Source organism: Chiloscyllium plagiosum, unplaced genomic scaffold (assembly GCF_037043375.1).
Source record: "Chiloscyllium plagiosum isolate Xiang-an unplaced genomic scaffold, Cpla_swu_hap1 HiC_scaffold_24, whole genome shotgun sequence".
Classification (NCBI taxonomy): Eukaryota; Metazoa; Chordata; class Chondrichthyes; order Orectolobiformes; family Hemiscylliidae; genus Chiloscyllium; species Chiloscyllium plagiosum.
Window position 1 is genome coordinate 16,099,956 of NW_028270162.1, and position 17,969 is coordinate 16,117,924.

General features: G+C 42.6%; 1 protein-coding gene across 1 annotated transcript in view; it reads left to right on the top strand.

Moving 5' to 3' along the window:
• Positions 1-17,592, top strand: part of foxn4 (forkhead box N4) — a 44,458-nt gene extending 26,866 nt beyond the window's left edge. Inside the window, exons 3-10 of the mRNA XM_043715301.2 lie at positions 3,848-4,020; positions 5,462-5,589; positions 6,812-6,913; positions 9,628-9,755; positions 11,997-12,093; positions 12,904-13,111; positions 13,319-13,711; positions 16,569-17,592. Of these exons, the coding sequence (XP_043571236.2) occupies positions 3,848-4,020; positions 5,462-5,589; positions 6,812-6,913; positions 9,628-9,755; positions 11,997-12,093; positions 12,904-13,111; positions 13,319-13,711; positions 16,569-16,816 (1,477 nt within the window). The 3' untranslated portion in view covers positions 16,817-17,592. The remainder of the gene's footprint in view (positions 1-3,847; positions 4,021-5,461; positions 5,590-6,811; positions 6,914-9,627; positions 9,756-11,996; positions 12,094-12,903; positions 13,112-13,318; positions 13,712-16,568) is intronic.
• Positions 17,593-17,969: the final 377 nt, after the last annotated feature.

Genomic DNA, 17,969 nt, shown 5'->3' on the forward strand with positions numbered 1-17,969 from the left:
TGGGGGTGTGGGAGTGGGGATGGAGTGTGCACCAGGCTGAGGGGGGAGATGAGGGGGAGGTGGGTATAGCAGGGCAGGGGGGGTGGGGAGGGGTTGGGTGGGAGTGGGGATGGAGGGTGCACCAGGTTGAGGGGGGAGATGAGGGGAGGTGGGTATAGCAGGCTGGGGTGGAGCTGATTGCGGGAAAAGCAGGCTGAGGGTGGGTGTGTGGGTTTGATGGAGAGGAGGAGAGGATAGCAGGCTGGGTGGGGTGGGGCGGTAGTGGTGTTGGAGAGTGTACCAACACTCTCCAGGGGAAGTTGTAGCAGGCTGAGGCTGGGGCTGATGGGGAGGGGGTTGGAGTCTACCAGGCTGGGTTAGGATTGATGGGCAGTGAGCTGAATTGTATGGCTGGATTGGCAGAGTGTGAAGTGGCAGATGGCATTCTCTGTCTGTTAAGTACATGCTGTCGTTTCTCCCCTTCACAATAATGTAAAGTTTAAAAAACACAATTAAGGGGATAGTGAGAGACACAATAGGCCCACGTGCCTCTGGGTGAAGCAGCTGTTTTAGGAGACAATGGAGCCATCAGCCAAGCAAACAAGAGCCAACTGTTAGCCTCTGGACAAGCCCTGCCCAGCTTTCAAATCATCACCCAGTCTCTCTTGTTTTCTTATGATTTCAACCAATCACAAAACTGGATCTGACGGCTTCCCATCCTGACTTTTATTTTGAATTGCATAGCTCAAAACTAACTGCCTGGTTCCTGTCACTATGGCAACCCTAATTTTATTGTTCTTTAAGTAGTAGGTGCGTTATTAATCACTGAGTGGCTGTAATTGGCTTCCTTTTGAATATTCAAACTGCTTCTCTCTCTGAACTTTAAAGAGGCAGTTTGAACATTTCATTTCGTTTTTGCACTCACTGTCCTCCTGAACACCACACACACACACACCCGCCCCACTGCCCTGTTCAACGTTACAAACTTTAGCAGCAGTGTCTGACACTGACATGATTTCCTCAGGCCTTACCCGAGTGAGGTAATTATTTCAGGGGTTTATTTGACCACTTCCCCCCACCCCCAGTGCCCCAACAACCCAGTCGTCCATGAAGTCAGCAGAACCCACTTCATGGGGACTTCGTCCAATCACAGTCTGCAGTGCAAACGACACCAGAATCAAGTACAAGATTACTGCCTCTGATCAATATCTCCAGAGTGCAGGCATAAATATGTCGGAGTATATTCCTTGGTTTGTGTGTGGCCTCGTGTGTGTACTTTATGGGTTTTCTTCACTGACTGCCCGAGACCTTAGTACAATGAGGGTCCCAGTGAACAACAACACTGACCTGCTTTTATATAACGCCCTTTAACACAAGAGTAAATATCAAACAATTTGACATGTGGCCACATTGGAACAGGCGATCAGAAGCTTAACTGACCAATCGAAAATAGGAATGAGAGGCCTTTCGAGCCTGCTCCACCAATCAATATGATTATCCTCTTCACTACCCTGTTCCCGCTTTTGCTGCATACCCTTTGATCCCATCTGGCCTAAAAATGATATCAAACTCCTTGAAAACATTCAATATTTTGGCCTCAACCGTTCTCTGTGGCAGAGAATTCCACAGGCTCCCCACTCTCTGGGTGAAGAAATTCCTCCCCGCCTAATCCCATACCTTTGAATTGTGACCTCTGGTGCTGTACTGCCTAGTCTTCAGAAACATCCTTGCTGCATTTACCCTGTCTCGTCGTGTTTGAATTTTAAAGATTTCTATGAGATCCAACCCCCTTCCTCTCATTCTTCAGAACTCTAGTGAATATAGTTTTAATTAGACAGTGTCTCTTCATACATCTGTCCTGCCATCCCTGGAATCAGTCTGGTAAATCTTCACCACATAGCGAGAACATCTTTCCTCAGATAAGGAGACCTCAGATAAGGAAACTGCACATAGTATTCTAGGTGTAGTCTCACCAAGGCCCTGTACAATTGCGGCCAGACATCCTTGCTCCTGGATTTGAATCCTCTCATTAGGAAGACCCCCAATACCGTTTACCACTGTACCTGCTTTTTACTTCAGTGACCGGTCAAAGAGGACACCCAGTTTTCATTGCAAGTCCCCCTTCCCCAATTTATCGCCACTCAGATAATAATTCGCCTACATGCTTTTACTGCCAAATTTATCTCACATTTATCCACATTATACCTCATTAGCCAAGCATTGGCTCACTCACTCAACTTGTCCAAATCACACTGAAGCATCCTCCTCACAGTTCACCCTCCCAGCCAGTGGAGTGTTTACAAACTGGAAGGCACAGTCGAAATTAAACCGCTGTTTGTCAAAAATAGCCATGGAGAGCAAATCAGCCTTAGACTTATTGGGGTCTCTTTCTCTTGCACTGGGAAAAGAAATTGTTCTTTGACATCCAAATGTGGGAATTGTACATCTCTGAGATTCAATGGATGCCAGCGAGCAGTAGGACACCCACCCTCTCTGTGTGAACAGAGTCATACAGTCAAACAGTACGGAAACAGACCCTTCGGTCCAACCAGTTCAGGCTGAACTTAATCCCAAACTAGGTAAAAAGGGCTTTTGCCCGAAACGTCGATTTTGCCTGTCCTCGGATGCTGCCTGAATTGCTGTGCTCTTCCAGCACCACTGATCCATTAATCCCAAACTAAACTAGTCCCACTGCCTGCACTTGGCCCGTATTCCTCCAAATATTTCTTATTCATGTACTTATCTAAATGTCTTTTAAACGAACAACCCATGTAAACAAACCGTCCTTCATGTCTTTTTAAAATTTCTTGCCTCTCACTTTAAAAACAAGCCCCCTCCTCTTGAACCCCCCCCCCCCCCCTTAGGGAAAAGACACTTCTTTTCTTCTCTCTCTTCCTATTTTTCTTCTGCATCCAATCGTAATTCAAACTGTTTCATTTCCTTTCCTTTCTCTCCTTGCCATTGTCTCTAATTCACGAAGACTTTTAGTTTGAGGTAGCAATGAAAAGATGCTCTGATCTTCGAAGTTATTTGGTCATGAGGAATCAAATCGAATTACGATGTACTTTAACTTCAGTTCCACTTCAACAGCAAGCCTTCCCTCCCACTGTCTTCCCTCCCGTCCAGTACATCTGAAACCTTGGGGCAGGAAGCAGCGTTTAAGGGGCTATGCAGGTGGTCACCCATCCGTGATTCAAAGGGCCCGGAACCCTCTGACAGTACTTGGTACGCAAACACGGACATAAGCATCACCAGGCTGTGTCTTTCCTTTCTCATTCCTTTTTCCTCACTTTGGCAAAGACGCAGCCTGCACACTGGGCCTGGCTGGTGATGGGAGGGTGATGCCTCTGGAACGGAGGAGTTGCCAGAGGAGAGCAGTGCCCATTGTCCTTTGCACCTTCTGCCATGGTACCGTGGCAGCCGATGCACCACCACCTATGGTTTTGCACTGGGCTCCCCGCTGTGAGGAGCCAGCCTCAGAGCCTGACATAGTGCCAAGGAGAGGTGGAACCTGACCAGAGGAAAGAAGGAATGTTCACTGGTGTGAAGTCTAAAGGAAACGGTCCCTCAAAAGTATGGAGTGACTAGACAGACATGGCACCATTGTGTTCTAAATGGCAGAATAGTGCCAGGAGACAGTAAGAAGTGAAGCAGCATCCAAGCACTGCATTATTTTAGACTACTTGGCAGTAGATAGTCTCTAAGGATAAGCAGTGTTACCAGTATTTTAACATATCAGACTGTGTTGATGTAAAGTGATAATTGATAGCCCCATGAGAGCACTGGCAGAATAAACAGCCTTTGTTGAGCTTGATGCAGGACACAGCAGCTTGTATCCTCAGTAAAAGTTGAACCTTTCTGCCTCCAGGCCCAGCCTTTTGACCCCTGACCCTTGCCAGTTGAGTGAGGATGACCTCCCGAGTGACCTGCAGTCCTTGTCTTGGCTGACATCTGTTGATGTCCCCCGTTTACAACAGATGGCGACAGGTCGCATGGACTTTAACCTGAGTGCCCAGAATCCAACGTTGACAACGCAAACAGGTAACACTGAAGCAGCAACAACAACTCACAATTACACAGCACCTGGAACATAATAAAACGTCTCAAGGCACTGAGAAGCAGCTCTGGTTTCTGTCGACAACAACAACAACCTGTATAGCACCTATAATGTAATGAAACACACTTTCCACAAACATTATAAAAAACAGTGGGAGATCCTACACTTCCAGGTCCGCAGTGAGGCAGCTCACCTCCAGGGCAACTGGGGATGGGCAATAAATGGGACGGCCTAACATCCCATGAACAAATACAAACAATGACACTCTACCAACTGAGGAGATGTTAGATCAGGTGACCAAATCTTAGTCAAAATGTTCAGGAATGTCTGAAAGTGGGAAAGCAAGGCAGTGTGGTGGAGGAAAGGAATTCCAGAGCTTGGGCCTTCAACAACTGAAGATATAGTCGCCAATAGCCGTGCAGTTACAAAGGAGGCCTGATTGTACAGATATCTCAGAGGGTTCCGGGCTGAAGAAGATTACAGTGATAGGGAGAAGCAAGGCCATACAGGGATGTGAAAATGAGAATGGGAATTTTAAACTCAAGCTATAGCTGACAGGGTGCTAAGGTAAATGATTGGGGAACGGGACCTCTTTCAAGTTAAAACACAGACCCCACTGGTCAAGAAGTGAGTAATGGTAAAGTTAAATATAGGAGATATGCTCCCATTGCTGACATTGAAGATAACATTAAAATTCACCGACTTCTGCTGTTGTGAGTCTCAGTTGTACCAGAGTGCTCCTACTCCCTCTCCTCTCTATGGTGCACAGGAACCCTATAGTCTGATTCTAATGTAAGAAAGTCCCAGTATTGGTGGACTATCACAACAGAATAATCATAAAGACGATAATTATAGAATCCTTACAGTACAGACAGAGGCCATTTGGCCCATCAAATCCACACTGATCATCCACAGAACATCCCACCCAGCCTGCACGTCTTTGGACTGTGGGAGGAAATTGGAGCACCTGGAGGAAACCCAGTCAGACACAGGGAGAATGGGCAAACTCTACACAGACTGTTGCCCAAGGCTGTCTCTAGTGCTGCAAGGCAGCAATGCTAAACACTGTGCCACCCTGCCATCCAGGATGTTATGAGAAGCAGACAGAAATTTTGCAAGTGGGAACCATCTTTTGTCAATCTCACCCACTGCACAGTGAGTCACTAAAGATGATTATACAGAATTGGCAGCAGGTTTCAGTTGTCCAGGATGCATGATGGGAGGGATGAGAGTTGGTGGTACAAGAATACAAACAAACATCTAGAGAAACATGGCAGTAATGTTATAAAACTGGTAAAAATCCAGGTCTAAACGGAGACTGATATTATTGTGGACTATTTTTGCATTTTGCTAGTTCCAATTTCAGTTTCCTGAACTGAAACTTATTTAATTATTACTTAACACACCTCCCATTGATTCCCTTAGGCCTGGTTCTCCATGACATGTCTAACAATATGACGCCAACATCAGTCCAAGGAGCCATGATCCAGGTACAGGCAACTATGCAGCATGGCATCATGGGATTGAACACCATGACCACACATGGGCAAAATGTAAGCTTGTGCCAATTATTGTTTTTTTGTAGAGTTAAGGAAGAGTAGAAAGGTCTAGAGGAGGCTGTGATTTGCCTTTTCTAGTGAACACTGATTTCCCAAGCCCCCTCACTGAAGTGTGATGAACCCAGCATTAGTCTAGGTGAGACAGTTTGACTCTAATTTCTTACTGAGCCACAAGTCTGGACTGAGATCAAGAGATATGTACAATTCTTTTTAAAGAAAACATAACAAAGATCTTGAGCGCCAGGAAAAATATTTGGACTCAAAAGGCTATTCTTATTTGATTGATGAATGCACTGTCCAATCTCCTCAGAGAACACCTCAGTCCATTGTCTCTTCAGACCGGCATCTAATTGTCTACTTGAGTCCAATAATTACGTGTACTGGTATTCCATGATTATATAATTCACAATCCATACAATTTCTTCAATGAAACTATTCCATCTGGCTTAGTTCTAATCACTAACTTTAATTTGGTGTCTAATTTTAAATTTATGGGAGCTCTGCATCATTCCGCACAGAAATCCACTGACAACTTTAAAAGCAGATCATATAAGGATCAGCAAGGTGCTACAGTAAATGATTGGAGATTATCACATCACTCTCCATATTCAATCTTCCCATTCAGTTTCAGTTCCTTAATTATGTTTGCATAATTAAGAAACACATGCTTAATGAAGAAATAAGTTTATTGAATATAATTGGAAAAGGAAGAGAATCTAGCACTTTATAGGGCAAAATGAGTTGTAAGAGACATCTGGAAGGTCTGGTTGGAAGGTCTCATAGTAAAAGAAGATGAATGCTGCATCACTTGAAAATTGAAGGAAATTTTGCAAATGAGAAGAGGCACAGGATAGAGACATGGAAACTCCGACTTGAGCCAAAAAAACTGTGCACAATGATGAAACACATGTTTGAGGAGAATACAAAAGCTTAATACAGTCTTTTTGAGTGCTAAATATGATTTTCATTTCACTTAAAAATTAGAAATTAAACAAAACTATTTAGGAAGGATCTGAACCTCAAATCTGATTTTCAATCCTATCCCATTTCTTGCATTTTCAAGTAAATCATTGTAACTGTTGACAACAAAAAAATCTGACAAAAGAAATATGCAGAAGTTTCATAAATACTTAAAACACTGGAAATTACTTTTATTGATGAGAACTTTCTCTATTCCTCCCCAACCCCCTCCCCAAACTCCACTTTGATTTTGCAGTACTCTGTTACAGGACAACACCCATCTGGGTTTCAGACACAGCAGTCCCTTTACCAAGCACACTCTCAACAGCTGTACAGTCTTTCACAACCTGGCCAGCAGGTACAGTATTCTTTCTTATTACACTTCACAATTCAGTCAACTTTTATCCTGTAGGATTCAGTTACTTTACTTCGGACCTTGTGATTAGCCTGGCCTGTGGGATGTTGTTTTGAGGACAGCATTGTATTTTTTTTCAGATATCAAATGGATAAATTAAATGTGCAAAATGGAAAAAGATTATTAAAGCTGTGCTCCTTTCCAATCTTGCTCCAACATGAATTGGAAAGTGGCTACTGATCAGCATTGACTTAGTGTTCCTGCAATGAGTTACAGCCCAACTGCACCCTCCAGTGGCTTCTAAAGGAATTGCATGTGTGTTTTGTTTTGCTGGGCCTGCTCATTTGCATTCTATTGTGCCAGGAATTGTACGTAAACCACTAAACTGCGTGTGAAATCTATGGAACACAACATGTAATTTAGAACGATTGAAGTATCGGATAATTGGAAACAGGCTTGCAGCCAAGTTGAGGTCACACAATGCAATGATTTCAAGTGGGAGTGGCCTGGGTGTGATTTTTCTGCAATGAGTTAATTCCTATAGTGAACAGACATTTGTTGAAATTAGAGTCTAGATTAGAGTGGTGCTGGAAAAGCATAGCAGGTCAGGCTGCCTCCAAGGAGCAGGAAAATTGACATTTCAGGCATAAACCCTTCATCAGGAATAGAGGCAGGGAATCTCCAGGGTGGAGAGATAAATGGGAGGGGGGTGCAGCTGGGGAGAAGGTAGCCAAGAGTACAATAGGTGGATGGATTGGCAGGTAGGACAGGTCATGAGGATGGTGCTGAGCTGGAAGGTTGGAACTAGAGTAAGGTGGGGGGAGGGGAAATGAGGAAACTGGTGAAGTCCACATTGATGACCTGGGGTTGAAGTGTTCCTAGGCAGAAGATGAGGCGTTCTTCTTCCAGATGTCGGGTGGTGAGGGAGTGGCGGGTGGAGGATGCCCAGGACCTGCATGTCCTTGGCAGAGTGGGAGGAGGAGTTTAAATATTGGGCCAAGGGGCATTGGGGTTGATTAGTGCGGGTGTCCTGGAGATGTTCTCTAAAGCTCTCTGCGAGAAGGCATCCAGTCTCCCCAATGTAAAGGAGACTGCTACGGATACAATAAATGACATTTGTGGATGTGCAGGTGAAACTTTGATGGATGTGGAAGGTTCCTTTGGGGCCTTGGATGGAGGTGAGGGGCGAAGTATGGGCACATGTTTTGCAATTCCAGCGGTGACAGAGGAAGGTGCCAGGAGGGGACAGCCGCTGTAAGGGCACAGACAGAGTTTGGTGATCTGCTAAGCATCATCCTTCAGGCTGTGAGGAATAAACCCTGGGGTTAATACAAATCAAAAGCAAAATGCTGTGGATGGTGGAAATTTCAAGTTAAAAAAGGAGTGCTAGAAAAATTCAGCAAACATCGGGAGAGAAACAGAGCTAAAGTTTCCGAGTTTGATATGACTCTTCTTTGCAATTAAAGAAAGACATGGACAAGTGATGGGTTTTATGCTGTCCAAATTGGTGTAAAGGAACAAGTGAAAAAGAGGGAAGGTTAGAGAAGGCTGGAGGGCGAGGGAGATCAAAAGGCAGAGAAAATGTAATGGTTGTAAAGAGAGGTGGATCCAGATTAGGTGTTTGTAGTAAATATTAGGAGCAAAATGTAGCTCAGTTGCTGACCGCAAAACCAAAAAAAGCAGATATCTGTGAGGGAATGGAGGAAACAAACAGAGGACAGAGGTCATGATCTGAAATTGTTTGGCTCAACGTTGATCCTGAAAGCTATAAGGTGCTGAAATAGAAAACGAGGTGCTGTTCCTTCAGCTTGCATTGGGCCTTCGTGGACACTGTAACTGGCCTCGGTTAGAAACTGCAGCATGAGAGCAAACTGGAGTGTGAAATGGTGAAGGACCAGAAGGCCTAGGTCATGCTTGTTGGTGGAGAGGAGATGATTTACAAAGCAGTCACCCAGTTTGTGACTCCGATGTTGAGGAGACCATATTGTGAGCAGTGAAGACAGTGTAGTAAGTGGAAAGAGTACAAGTAAAGTGTAACTAAGAGAAGTATTTGGACAGGTGGTAAAAGAGCAAGAATCCCACCTCCTGCAAATTGCATGGCAAGATTCTATGGAGAGGGATGACGTGTGGGAATGATAGAAGAACGAACCATCCAAGGCCCCAACTGCTTTCCAGGTGAAACAGTGATTTGCTTGTACCTCTTTGCATTTGGATGACTGCCTTCACTGCTCACAGTGCTTAACACTGGAGAGGCCAAATGGAGATTGGGTGGCCATTTTGCACAATACCCCCACTCAAAGAACTAGAAACCCTCAGATCTTATGGTCTCTTACCATTTCACACACCATCTTGCTCACATTTCTGCCTTAGACCAACTATAGTCTTCCAGCAAAGGCCAACTCGGTTAGAGGAACACCTGATATGTTTTCTCCTTTTGAAAACTGTTTGCATTGTTTTAAATCATTTGTACTTTAATGCACCACTCTGTGCCTAAGTGGCACCTCTGCATGCCCTTTGGCATTGCTACCTGACCAAAAAGAAGTGAGTAGAAAAATGAGTGGGTGTTAGTTTGCCCCATCTTAGTTATCCGTCCCTATGACGAGACTGGGGACAGAAGAAACTAATAAGTTAAGGTTTTACTGCCACGTTTTGCTATTCTTTTTCCTTTGGTTTTCTGTATGTTGACTTTTTCTGTTGCTCTGTTTCTTACTCTTCAGTGCTCTCCTGGAAATATTTACAGCCCAACTTACCATACACAGTCTCAGTATGCACAGCCCCGACTTGCCACTCACAGTGACCAGGACCTCCAACCCAAGACCTACCCCAAACCCATCTACTCTTACAGGTATGTAATGCCAGCATATTGCTCCCCACATCTGGTATGAGGATGTTGCTTTCAATGTAATCAATAGATGTGTAATCAAAGAAGATGGGAAACTTCTGTCTAACCTTGCACTAGTCTGAAGTGATGTTTGGAATGACTAAATCTTCACACTTTTTTAGGTAGCTGAGTGAAGAAATCATAATATAGGAGCTGGGGTAGGCCATTCAGCCCCTCAGACCTGTTCCGCAATTTACAGATCTTGGCCTATCTCACTATGCCTGCTGTTGGCCCATATCCCTTTAATACCTTTGCTTAACAAAAATGTATCTACCTCAAGTTTAAAATTTACAACTGATCCAGCATCTGCTGCTGCTCCTGGAAGAGAGTACTAAACCTCTATGACCCTTTCCAACATCTCTCCTGAACAGTCTGGCCCTAATTCATAAACTATACCTCCAACCAGTAGAAATAGTTTAACTTTATCAACCCTGTCTTTTCCTGTTAACATCATGAAGACTTTAATAAGATCACTCCTTAACCTAATAAACCTAGTAAAACAGGCCTAATTTGTATAATTTCTCCTCATAACCTAACCCCTGAAGTTCACGTATCATTCTTGTAAACCCACTTTGTACTCCTTCCAAGGCCAATCTATCCTTCCTAAGGTGTGGTACCCAGACCTACTCACCATACCCCAAGGGGGATGTAGTCATGGTTTTGTGTAACTGCAGCATTACTTCTGTGTCCTTATACTCCAGTTGTCTAGATATAAAAGTCAGCATTCTCGATTAGCTTTCTCGATTTTTTTTCAAGACTTGTTTGTGCTCTATGTACCTGAATGGCCCGCTCCAGCTCTTTGGCTATCCACTATATTTAACTTCATATTTTTTACAATGTATCTTGATTTTTTGATTTGAAATGGACAGCCTCACATGTGCTTACATTGAACTCTACCTGTCACAGTTCTGCCCATTTACTTAGCATAAAATTATAAAGGGATACTGAGAGACTATCACCTGCATTGACAACAATGCCAACTGACATTTCAAGTATCAAAAATTTGGATATATGACTATCCATGCCATTCTCCAAGTTGTTAATAAATAATGTGAATAATTGAGGTCCCAACTCAGAACCCAGTGGGACACCTCTGGTCACATCCTGCCAGTTTGTGTACCTACCCATTATCACTCCAGTCTGTCTCCAACCACTCAACCAATTTCCCAGCCATGTCAGTAATTCCTCCTCCCTTCCATGAGCATCTACCTTCCGTAACAGTCTCTTATGTGCGACTTTATCAAATGCCTTTTGGACGTCCATATAAACAACATCCATGGAAATTTCATTATCATAGTCACCTCCTCAAATAATTCAATGGGGTCTGTCATATATGACTGTCAGGCATAACCTGGCCTGTCATGAATCCATGCTTGGTCTCCCTGATTAGCAGCCAATTTTTAAGGTGTTAAATTATCCTATTGTTGATTATAGACTGTAACAATTTCCCCAGCACAGATGTCAGGCTAACTGATCTGTAATTCCCTGGTTTTCCTCTTTCCTAAAACACAAGTGACATTTACGAAAGTGGAGAGACATGTGCATCATCTACAAAGAGTCCCTCAAATACTTCATTTGCATTGTGCTGGTTTTATCTAATATTTCATGCTTCTGCTCTTTAACTAATGTCTGGGTTATCCCTCTCCTTTGCAAAGGCAAAGACAAAATACTAACTTAGAACCTTGCTCACATTTTCTTCATTCACAGTCAAGTCACCAAATGCATCGCTGATAAGCCTAACCCTTTCCTTAGTCATAATCTGGCTGATGAAATATGCCTCATGTTTTCTACTTGGATGTGTCCGATATAAAATTAACTTGAAGCTATCTGAAATCAGTTCCGAATAGTCCAATAACCACTTCACTGAACTGTTCTCAATTTGATACAAGTTGGCAGCCTTTACTAGCAGAACAGATAAGGATGACCACTTTGGGAACTGAAAGTGTGATACTGGTACAGTAAGGATACCAGTATGTGGTTAAGGGGTTTGGTAGAGTGCAGAGAACCGTTCTTGTGCCACAGATAACCTGGGTGTGTTTAGTACTGATTGAGTGACCAGAATGGTAAAAGGTCCAATTCTCTTGCAATGACAGCTACAATAGGACAAAACTTGGCAAACAAAACCACAAACAAATCTTTAAAGTATGGTTTATGTGCATCATTCTTCTAGCCTTAGACTGTTTCTTGCATTTATTTAATTGACAGCTGCCTGATTGCCATGGCACTGAAGAACAGCAAGACAGGAAGTCTCCCAGTCAGTGAGATCTACAGCTTCATGAAGGAGCACTTTCCCTATTTCAAGGTAGGAGATTCATGAAACATACAGAATGGTCCCATTAAGTTCAATAGTACAGTAAAGTAGCCATCACAATGGCCATCTCCATTCACAGAAAAAGCACAAGGTTGTTAAGGGAGGATGAATCTTTCAAGATTTTCTCTCACAGGAATCTCTCTTGCTTCTGCCCTGAAATATATGACCAAGGAATTGCAACCAAGAAACTTTATTCTTTTATTCCAAAACTCAAGCTAGCTCTGTTGGCTGCAAAGTTCTTAAACAGAATGATCATAGAATCCCTGTAGTGCAGCTAGTGGCCTCTCGGCCCATCAGGTCTGCACTGACCCTCCAAAGAGCATCCCATCCAGACCCCGCATTTACCATAGCTAACCTGCACAACCCTCGATCGACCTCTGGGTTATGAGTCCAGCATGCTCCTGCTGCACCACTCTGCTACTGCGGTGATTTTAAGCAATTTAAATTCTACACCTCATCAACAGAGATCCTGACTCTAATAATACCCATAATATGTCACCAAATTGGCAATTCACTCACTCATAGGCCATTTTGGTGGTTTATGTAGAGGTGTGGAGTGTAGGAAGCTTTACTATGTATCATCTGTGCCAGATGTTGCTAGTAACAAAAAGAATCACATTACTTAACACCCTTTGCTTAATCAGTATGAATTTTCCATTTGAGAACCAAAGAAAATTGGAAACAGATAGAAAGCATAAACTCTGTACCATCCATACCAATGCAAATTGCAGTTTGGCGTGGAAGGAGACCATTAGTTCTGAATTTCCTTTTCTGCGTAAGGACATTGAACCTCTGTTTCAGACTGCTCCAGATGGCTGGAAGAATTCTGTCAGGCACAACCTCTCGCTGAACAAGTGCTTCGAGAAGGTGGAGAACAAGCTGAGTGGGTCTTCACGGAAAGGGTGCCTTTGGGCACTCAACCCAGCCAAGATTGAAAAGATGGAGGAAGAGATGCAGAAATGGAAGCGCAAGGATCTTGGAGCGATTTGCAGGAGCATGGCAAACCCAGGTAATGATCAGTGGTGTTGGACGACAGAGGGGAGACAGAATTTCCTTCACAAATTGATATATTATGAGCAGATAATGGTGATGTTGTGGCACTATACTCCACTATGTCAGTGCTTTCAAAAGATGTGAGGGACAAAATATTGGTAGATGTCAACTTATGTAAGGCTCCCAGAAATCTCATCTTCTAACGACCTCTTTCTCACTGCAGATGAACTGGACAAATTGATATCTGATCGGCCAGAAAATTGCAGGAGACTGTCAAAATATTCAGAGAGAACAATCCACATGGCAACACAGGTGACCAGCACACAAGGAAGCCTCACGATGCCACATCTCCCCCACCAGTCTGTGGCTACCCTTTCCTTGCATCCCCTGCCTTTGCATCACCATATCCAACAGCACCAGCAGCAGACGCGGATTAGCCCTGACTCACCGGCACCAGCTCAGACCCCACCTCTCCACGCCATGCCAGATATTAGCCACAGTCCTTTATCACACCATGGACCTAGCAGGGTTGCTTCTGATTTATTCTGCATGACAACAGATATGAACACTGACGTTGATGCCCTTGACCCAACCATCATGGACTTTGCATTGCACGGTGAGTAATCTCTGCAGAGAGAAGCATTGTTTAAATGAAAGTACACTACTTCCCCATCATTATTCCTTACTGGAAACAATAAACTTTGTGACTGCACTTGGGAAAATACCAACTCTTAGCATGGCATTTCAACTAAATCATAAAGAATATTAACAACAAACACAGAGAATGCTAGAGAAACTCAGGCGGTCTGACAGCATTTATAGAAAGAGAGTTAACGTTTCGAGTCCGAAATAACTTCTTCAGAACTGAAAGATGTCGGAGTGTTGTTTTTTAAATACTTTTGAGAGAGACAGAAGATGAGCAAGAGGGCAGATGGTGTAGTGCAAAAGACAGAGGTGGCGAAACAGAAAGAGATATAAAATGGATGTAAACTCGAGCCTCAGTGGTTAGCACTGCTGCCCCACAGCACCAGGGTCCCAGGTTCGATTCCAGCCTCAGGTGACTGTTTGTTTATGTGGAGTTTGCACATTCTCCCGGTGTCTGAGTGAGTTTCCTCCAGATGCTCCGGTTTCCTCCCACAATCCAAAGATGTGCAGGTCAGGTAAATTGGCCATACTAAATTGCCCATAGTGTTAGGTACGTTAGTCAGAGGGAATGGGTCTGGGTGGGTTAGGCTTCAGAGGGTTGGTGTGGACTTGTTGGGCCGAAGGGCCTGTTTCCACACTGTCGGGAATCTAATCTAATATAAAGTGGGAAAGGGAGAGAATGGGTTCTGTCTGCTAACAGCAAAGTATACAATATTAACAAATATTTGCAAATTGGAATTAGAATGCTCTGCTCCATCTCTCGTGATATTAATTAGAGTTGATCAGTGTGCAATGGAAACTGACATGTCAAAGGAATGGAATGTGCTTATGAAGGCAAAAGCTGTTAAGAGATAGGGACTAAATTCTGGCTTATTTCAGGGAATTAATTTCCAAGTCAACAACAGCAGTCACTTTGTTCGAACGTCATAAATGCTTTAGTATTGTCTCATTTTGTGTGACAAATCCATTTACTACACCAGACATCACATGGACCTGAGTGAGATTGCAAATTTAGTACCCTACTGAGTAACTTTGTGCAACACAGGCTCACACAGCAGAGGGTTGAGGGTGTGCAGACCCATTTACAAAAAGGAGCCTTTCATCCTATCAATCAGGATTCCTCAAGACCAAATGGCAGCATGCACCATGTCCACAATCAAAATAGCACCAGTTTTGTATATACGTTGAGCAATCGTTAGTTCCTTCACTTGTTGTCCTTCAAATATATGAAATACCCACGTGCACACTGTTGATGGTGCGATAATTAGCATTTTTACTGTCTGTGCACCAAATGTGAGACCATAGACAAAGGACTCAGAAATAGCACACAGCTAAATTGAGGGATTTTTAGTGTTGGGGAATTCTCATGATAAGTCACATACTATTCTGCCTTGGAACCATATTGCCTTCTCATCTTTGTCATTGGGTCAAAATCCTGGAAGTCCCTCCCTATCAGCGCTGTGGGAGGAGCTGCACCACATACACTGCAATGTTTCAAGAAATAGCTCACTACTATCTTCTCAAGGGCAATTAGGATTGGATAACAAATACTGGCACAGCCAGCAGAGTTCACATCACAAATCCTGCTTAAAGACATGTAGTTGTTAGGTAAGACAGCATTTGATGTATGTTGTCTGCCATACTAAAACAAACTGCTGACACTTGTCAGGATTTGCAAATGATTAATGGTCATTGAGATGCTAAAGCAGAAGGAGGGGGATGAACAAACCTATCAGAACAACAGTGGAATGGGTGGAAAGAATCACTTGGATACAACCTGCAGTTATGATCCAACACATCCTGAACTCTATTTAGTTGTAACAATGTGAGGATGCACTGAAAGTGATCTGAATACCCCAAGGGAATGGCATCCAAAGTATGTGATTTCAGAATGACACTAATGAAAACAAAGGAACGCGTAACTCTGTGTTGCCATGTCAACTCTTTTCTCGTTAGAGGAATGCTGATACTATAAAACTGGGACCTTTTTAATCCCATTGAAGGCCACGGTTTTTTGTTGAGCTCACACTATCATTGAGTTTCTACTTAAGCTAAACTGAGCTGGATTCTTTCCCTTTTAACCACTAGTGGTGGATCTGAAGCTTCTGCTGGGTGCTTAATATACTGAAGAAAGGCAAATAGTGGAGAACAGCAGACTGCTCGAGAGTAGCTGTCACACTACACTTCCATCTGTGGCTACAAGACATACTTACATTATATTAAATGTAATTTCAAATTCCTAAAACCCCAAATTTGTGAAATGAGAAAAAGCTATCAAAGGAAAATAGAATTTAATTCATTGGATTGTTCACAATGGTTAATTAAAAATATTAAGTTTTGCCATTTTTCCTTTTCCAAACTTTTAATGCCCCAAGTAAGGTTCCCAAACAATTATTTTAACCATAATTGCAGTTACTGATAATTCCCTCTTCAATTTCACTCAGAAGCTTGGACTTGCAGTTGTTATATTTCCCAGGGCTTTCATTCTTGAGAACGGAAAGAATTACTGAGGAGGTTTGTATTGCAGTTTTCAGGAGGCTGAAGCTAAAACACATGCCTAATTTGTACTGCATTTCTCAGCATGTATTAGTATGATTCTTGAAGTATCCCCATGCTGCAGAATTTGAGCTTGCATTTGTAAATTAGTTGAAGAATTAACTTCCAATAGATTTCTTTTGGGTAAAATTGTTAGTCATAAAATCTTTGTTTACTTGACCTTTCCTTCTTTAGACATGGGAACTTCCCTCAAAAACAAGTGTATAATAATCAAAATGTTAAGGTAAAGCTAAAAACAACTCACCCTAAACCAGCATTCTCTCCTTTAACAGGAAATCTATGGGAAGAAATGAAAGATGAGAGTTTCAACCTGGACACGCTCAGTGCATTTAGCACATCTCCGCTCCGCCTCTCAGACTCTCCTCTTGGAATAGTAGGTCTCACTCCTGTGTCCAGTGGAAGCGAGAATTCATTTTCTGATCTACAGGTTACTGGTCTTTACACCACCTATGCTAGCTTGGAGAATGTCCCGGCACAATACCTGAACACACAAGGGAATAAGCCAATAGCACTGCAATAAAGCAAAGGTTCTCTGATTTGGTGACCTGTTAATAACCAATGTATTGAGGACTAAACATATAACATCAGTGGAAAGAGTTTCCATGTCACTTCTTAAATTATAAGCTTACATAACTCTCATGTAAGGCTGTATTTTTTCAATGGATTTGGTTGTCTTAAATCGTTTAGCCTTTGGAAAGAATTTTACACTCCATGCTGTATGCAAGATCTAGCAAATGGAATGCAGCTTTCATGTAGAACAGGCTTAAAACTGAATATGAAAAGTGCATTGTCTACTATTGACTTGACTGAAGAAGAGCCAAACTATTTTCATTAAATAATCGATTTTTGTAAATAATAAAAGCAAATTGATTAACTGTTGACAAAAGCATTGGAGTGAGATGGAAAAACAACAAATGTTTAACTACAAAGTTAAATCTGTAAATTGTTCAGATCCATTGTTTACCTCTCAATGACAGCATATTAATATTCAATTTATAACAAAGCAATACTATACAATTTTGGTTATGTCCAGTTTGGTTGATGTTTAATACTCAGACTGACAAACATTGTACATATCAGCCCACTATAGCCAATTGACCAAATTTAACATCCAGTGAGTGAAAGCATAACTGGGAAAGCACCCAAACAGAAAAGACCATCAGACCCATGAAGTTGCTTGTTACATAAATAATTTCAAAATTGTTGACACCGTTGACATGATGAAAAATGTTGGATGCTGCTGGTCCTGTTGTTTTTGGATGATAACTTGGAACAGACCACAGTGTAAAATCTATTTTTGATACAAATTTGCAGAGTCAAGTTTTGAATAATGTTAGTTAGATAGATCTTGAGAAGATTAATTGCAGAATTTTGTATCTTGGTGGAAGAACGAACCCAGAGAAGGAAAAAGGACCAAGGAAATCACTAGAATCCTTCCTTTGACTAGTGATCCAGTGAAAGTGTGATGAATGTAATCATTGGAATCATTCAGGAGGAGACTGGTTATTGTCCTGTCACCTTTAACTTTTAGAAGCGGACAAATATCCAGGTGTCACCTAAAAGTGTTTTCCCTTTCTGAATTGGATAGTCTACTGCAACAGAATCGTACAGGGCACATGGGCAGGGTTGTTTCTGTGATTGACTAATAGATATGAACTTTGGAAACGAAAACT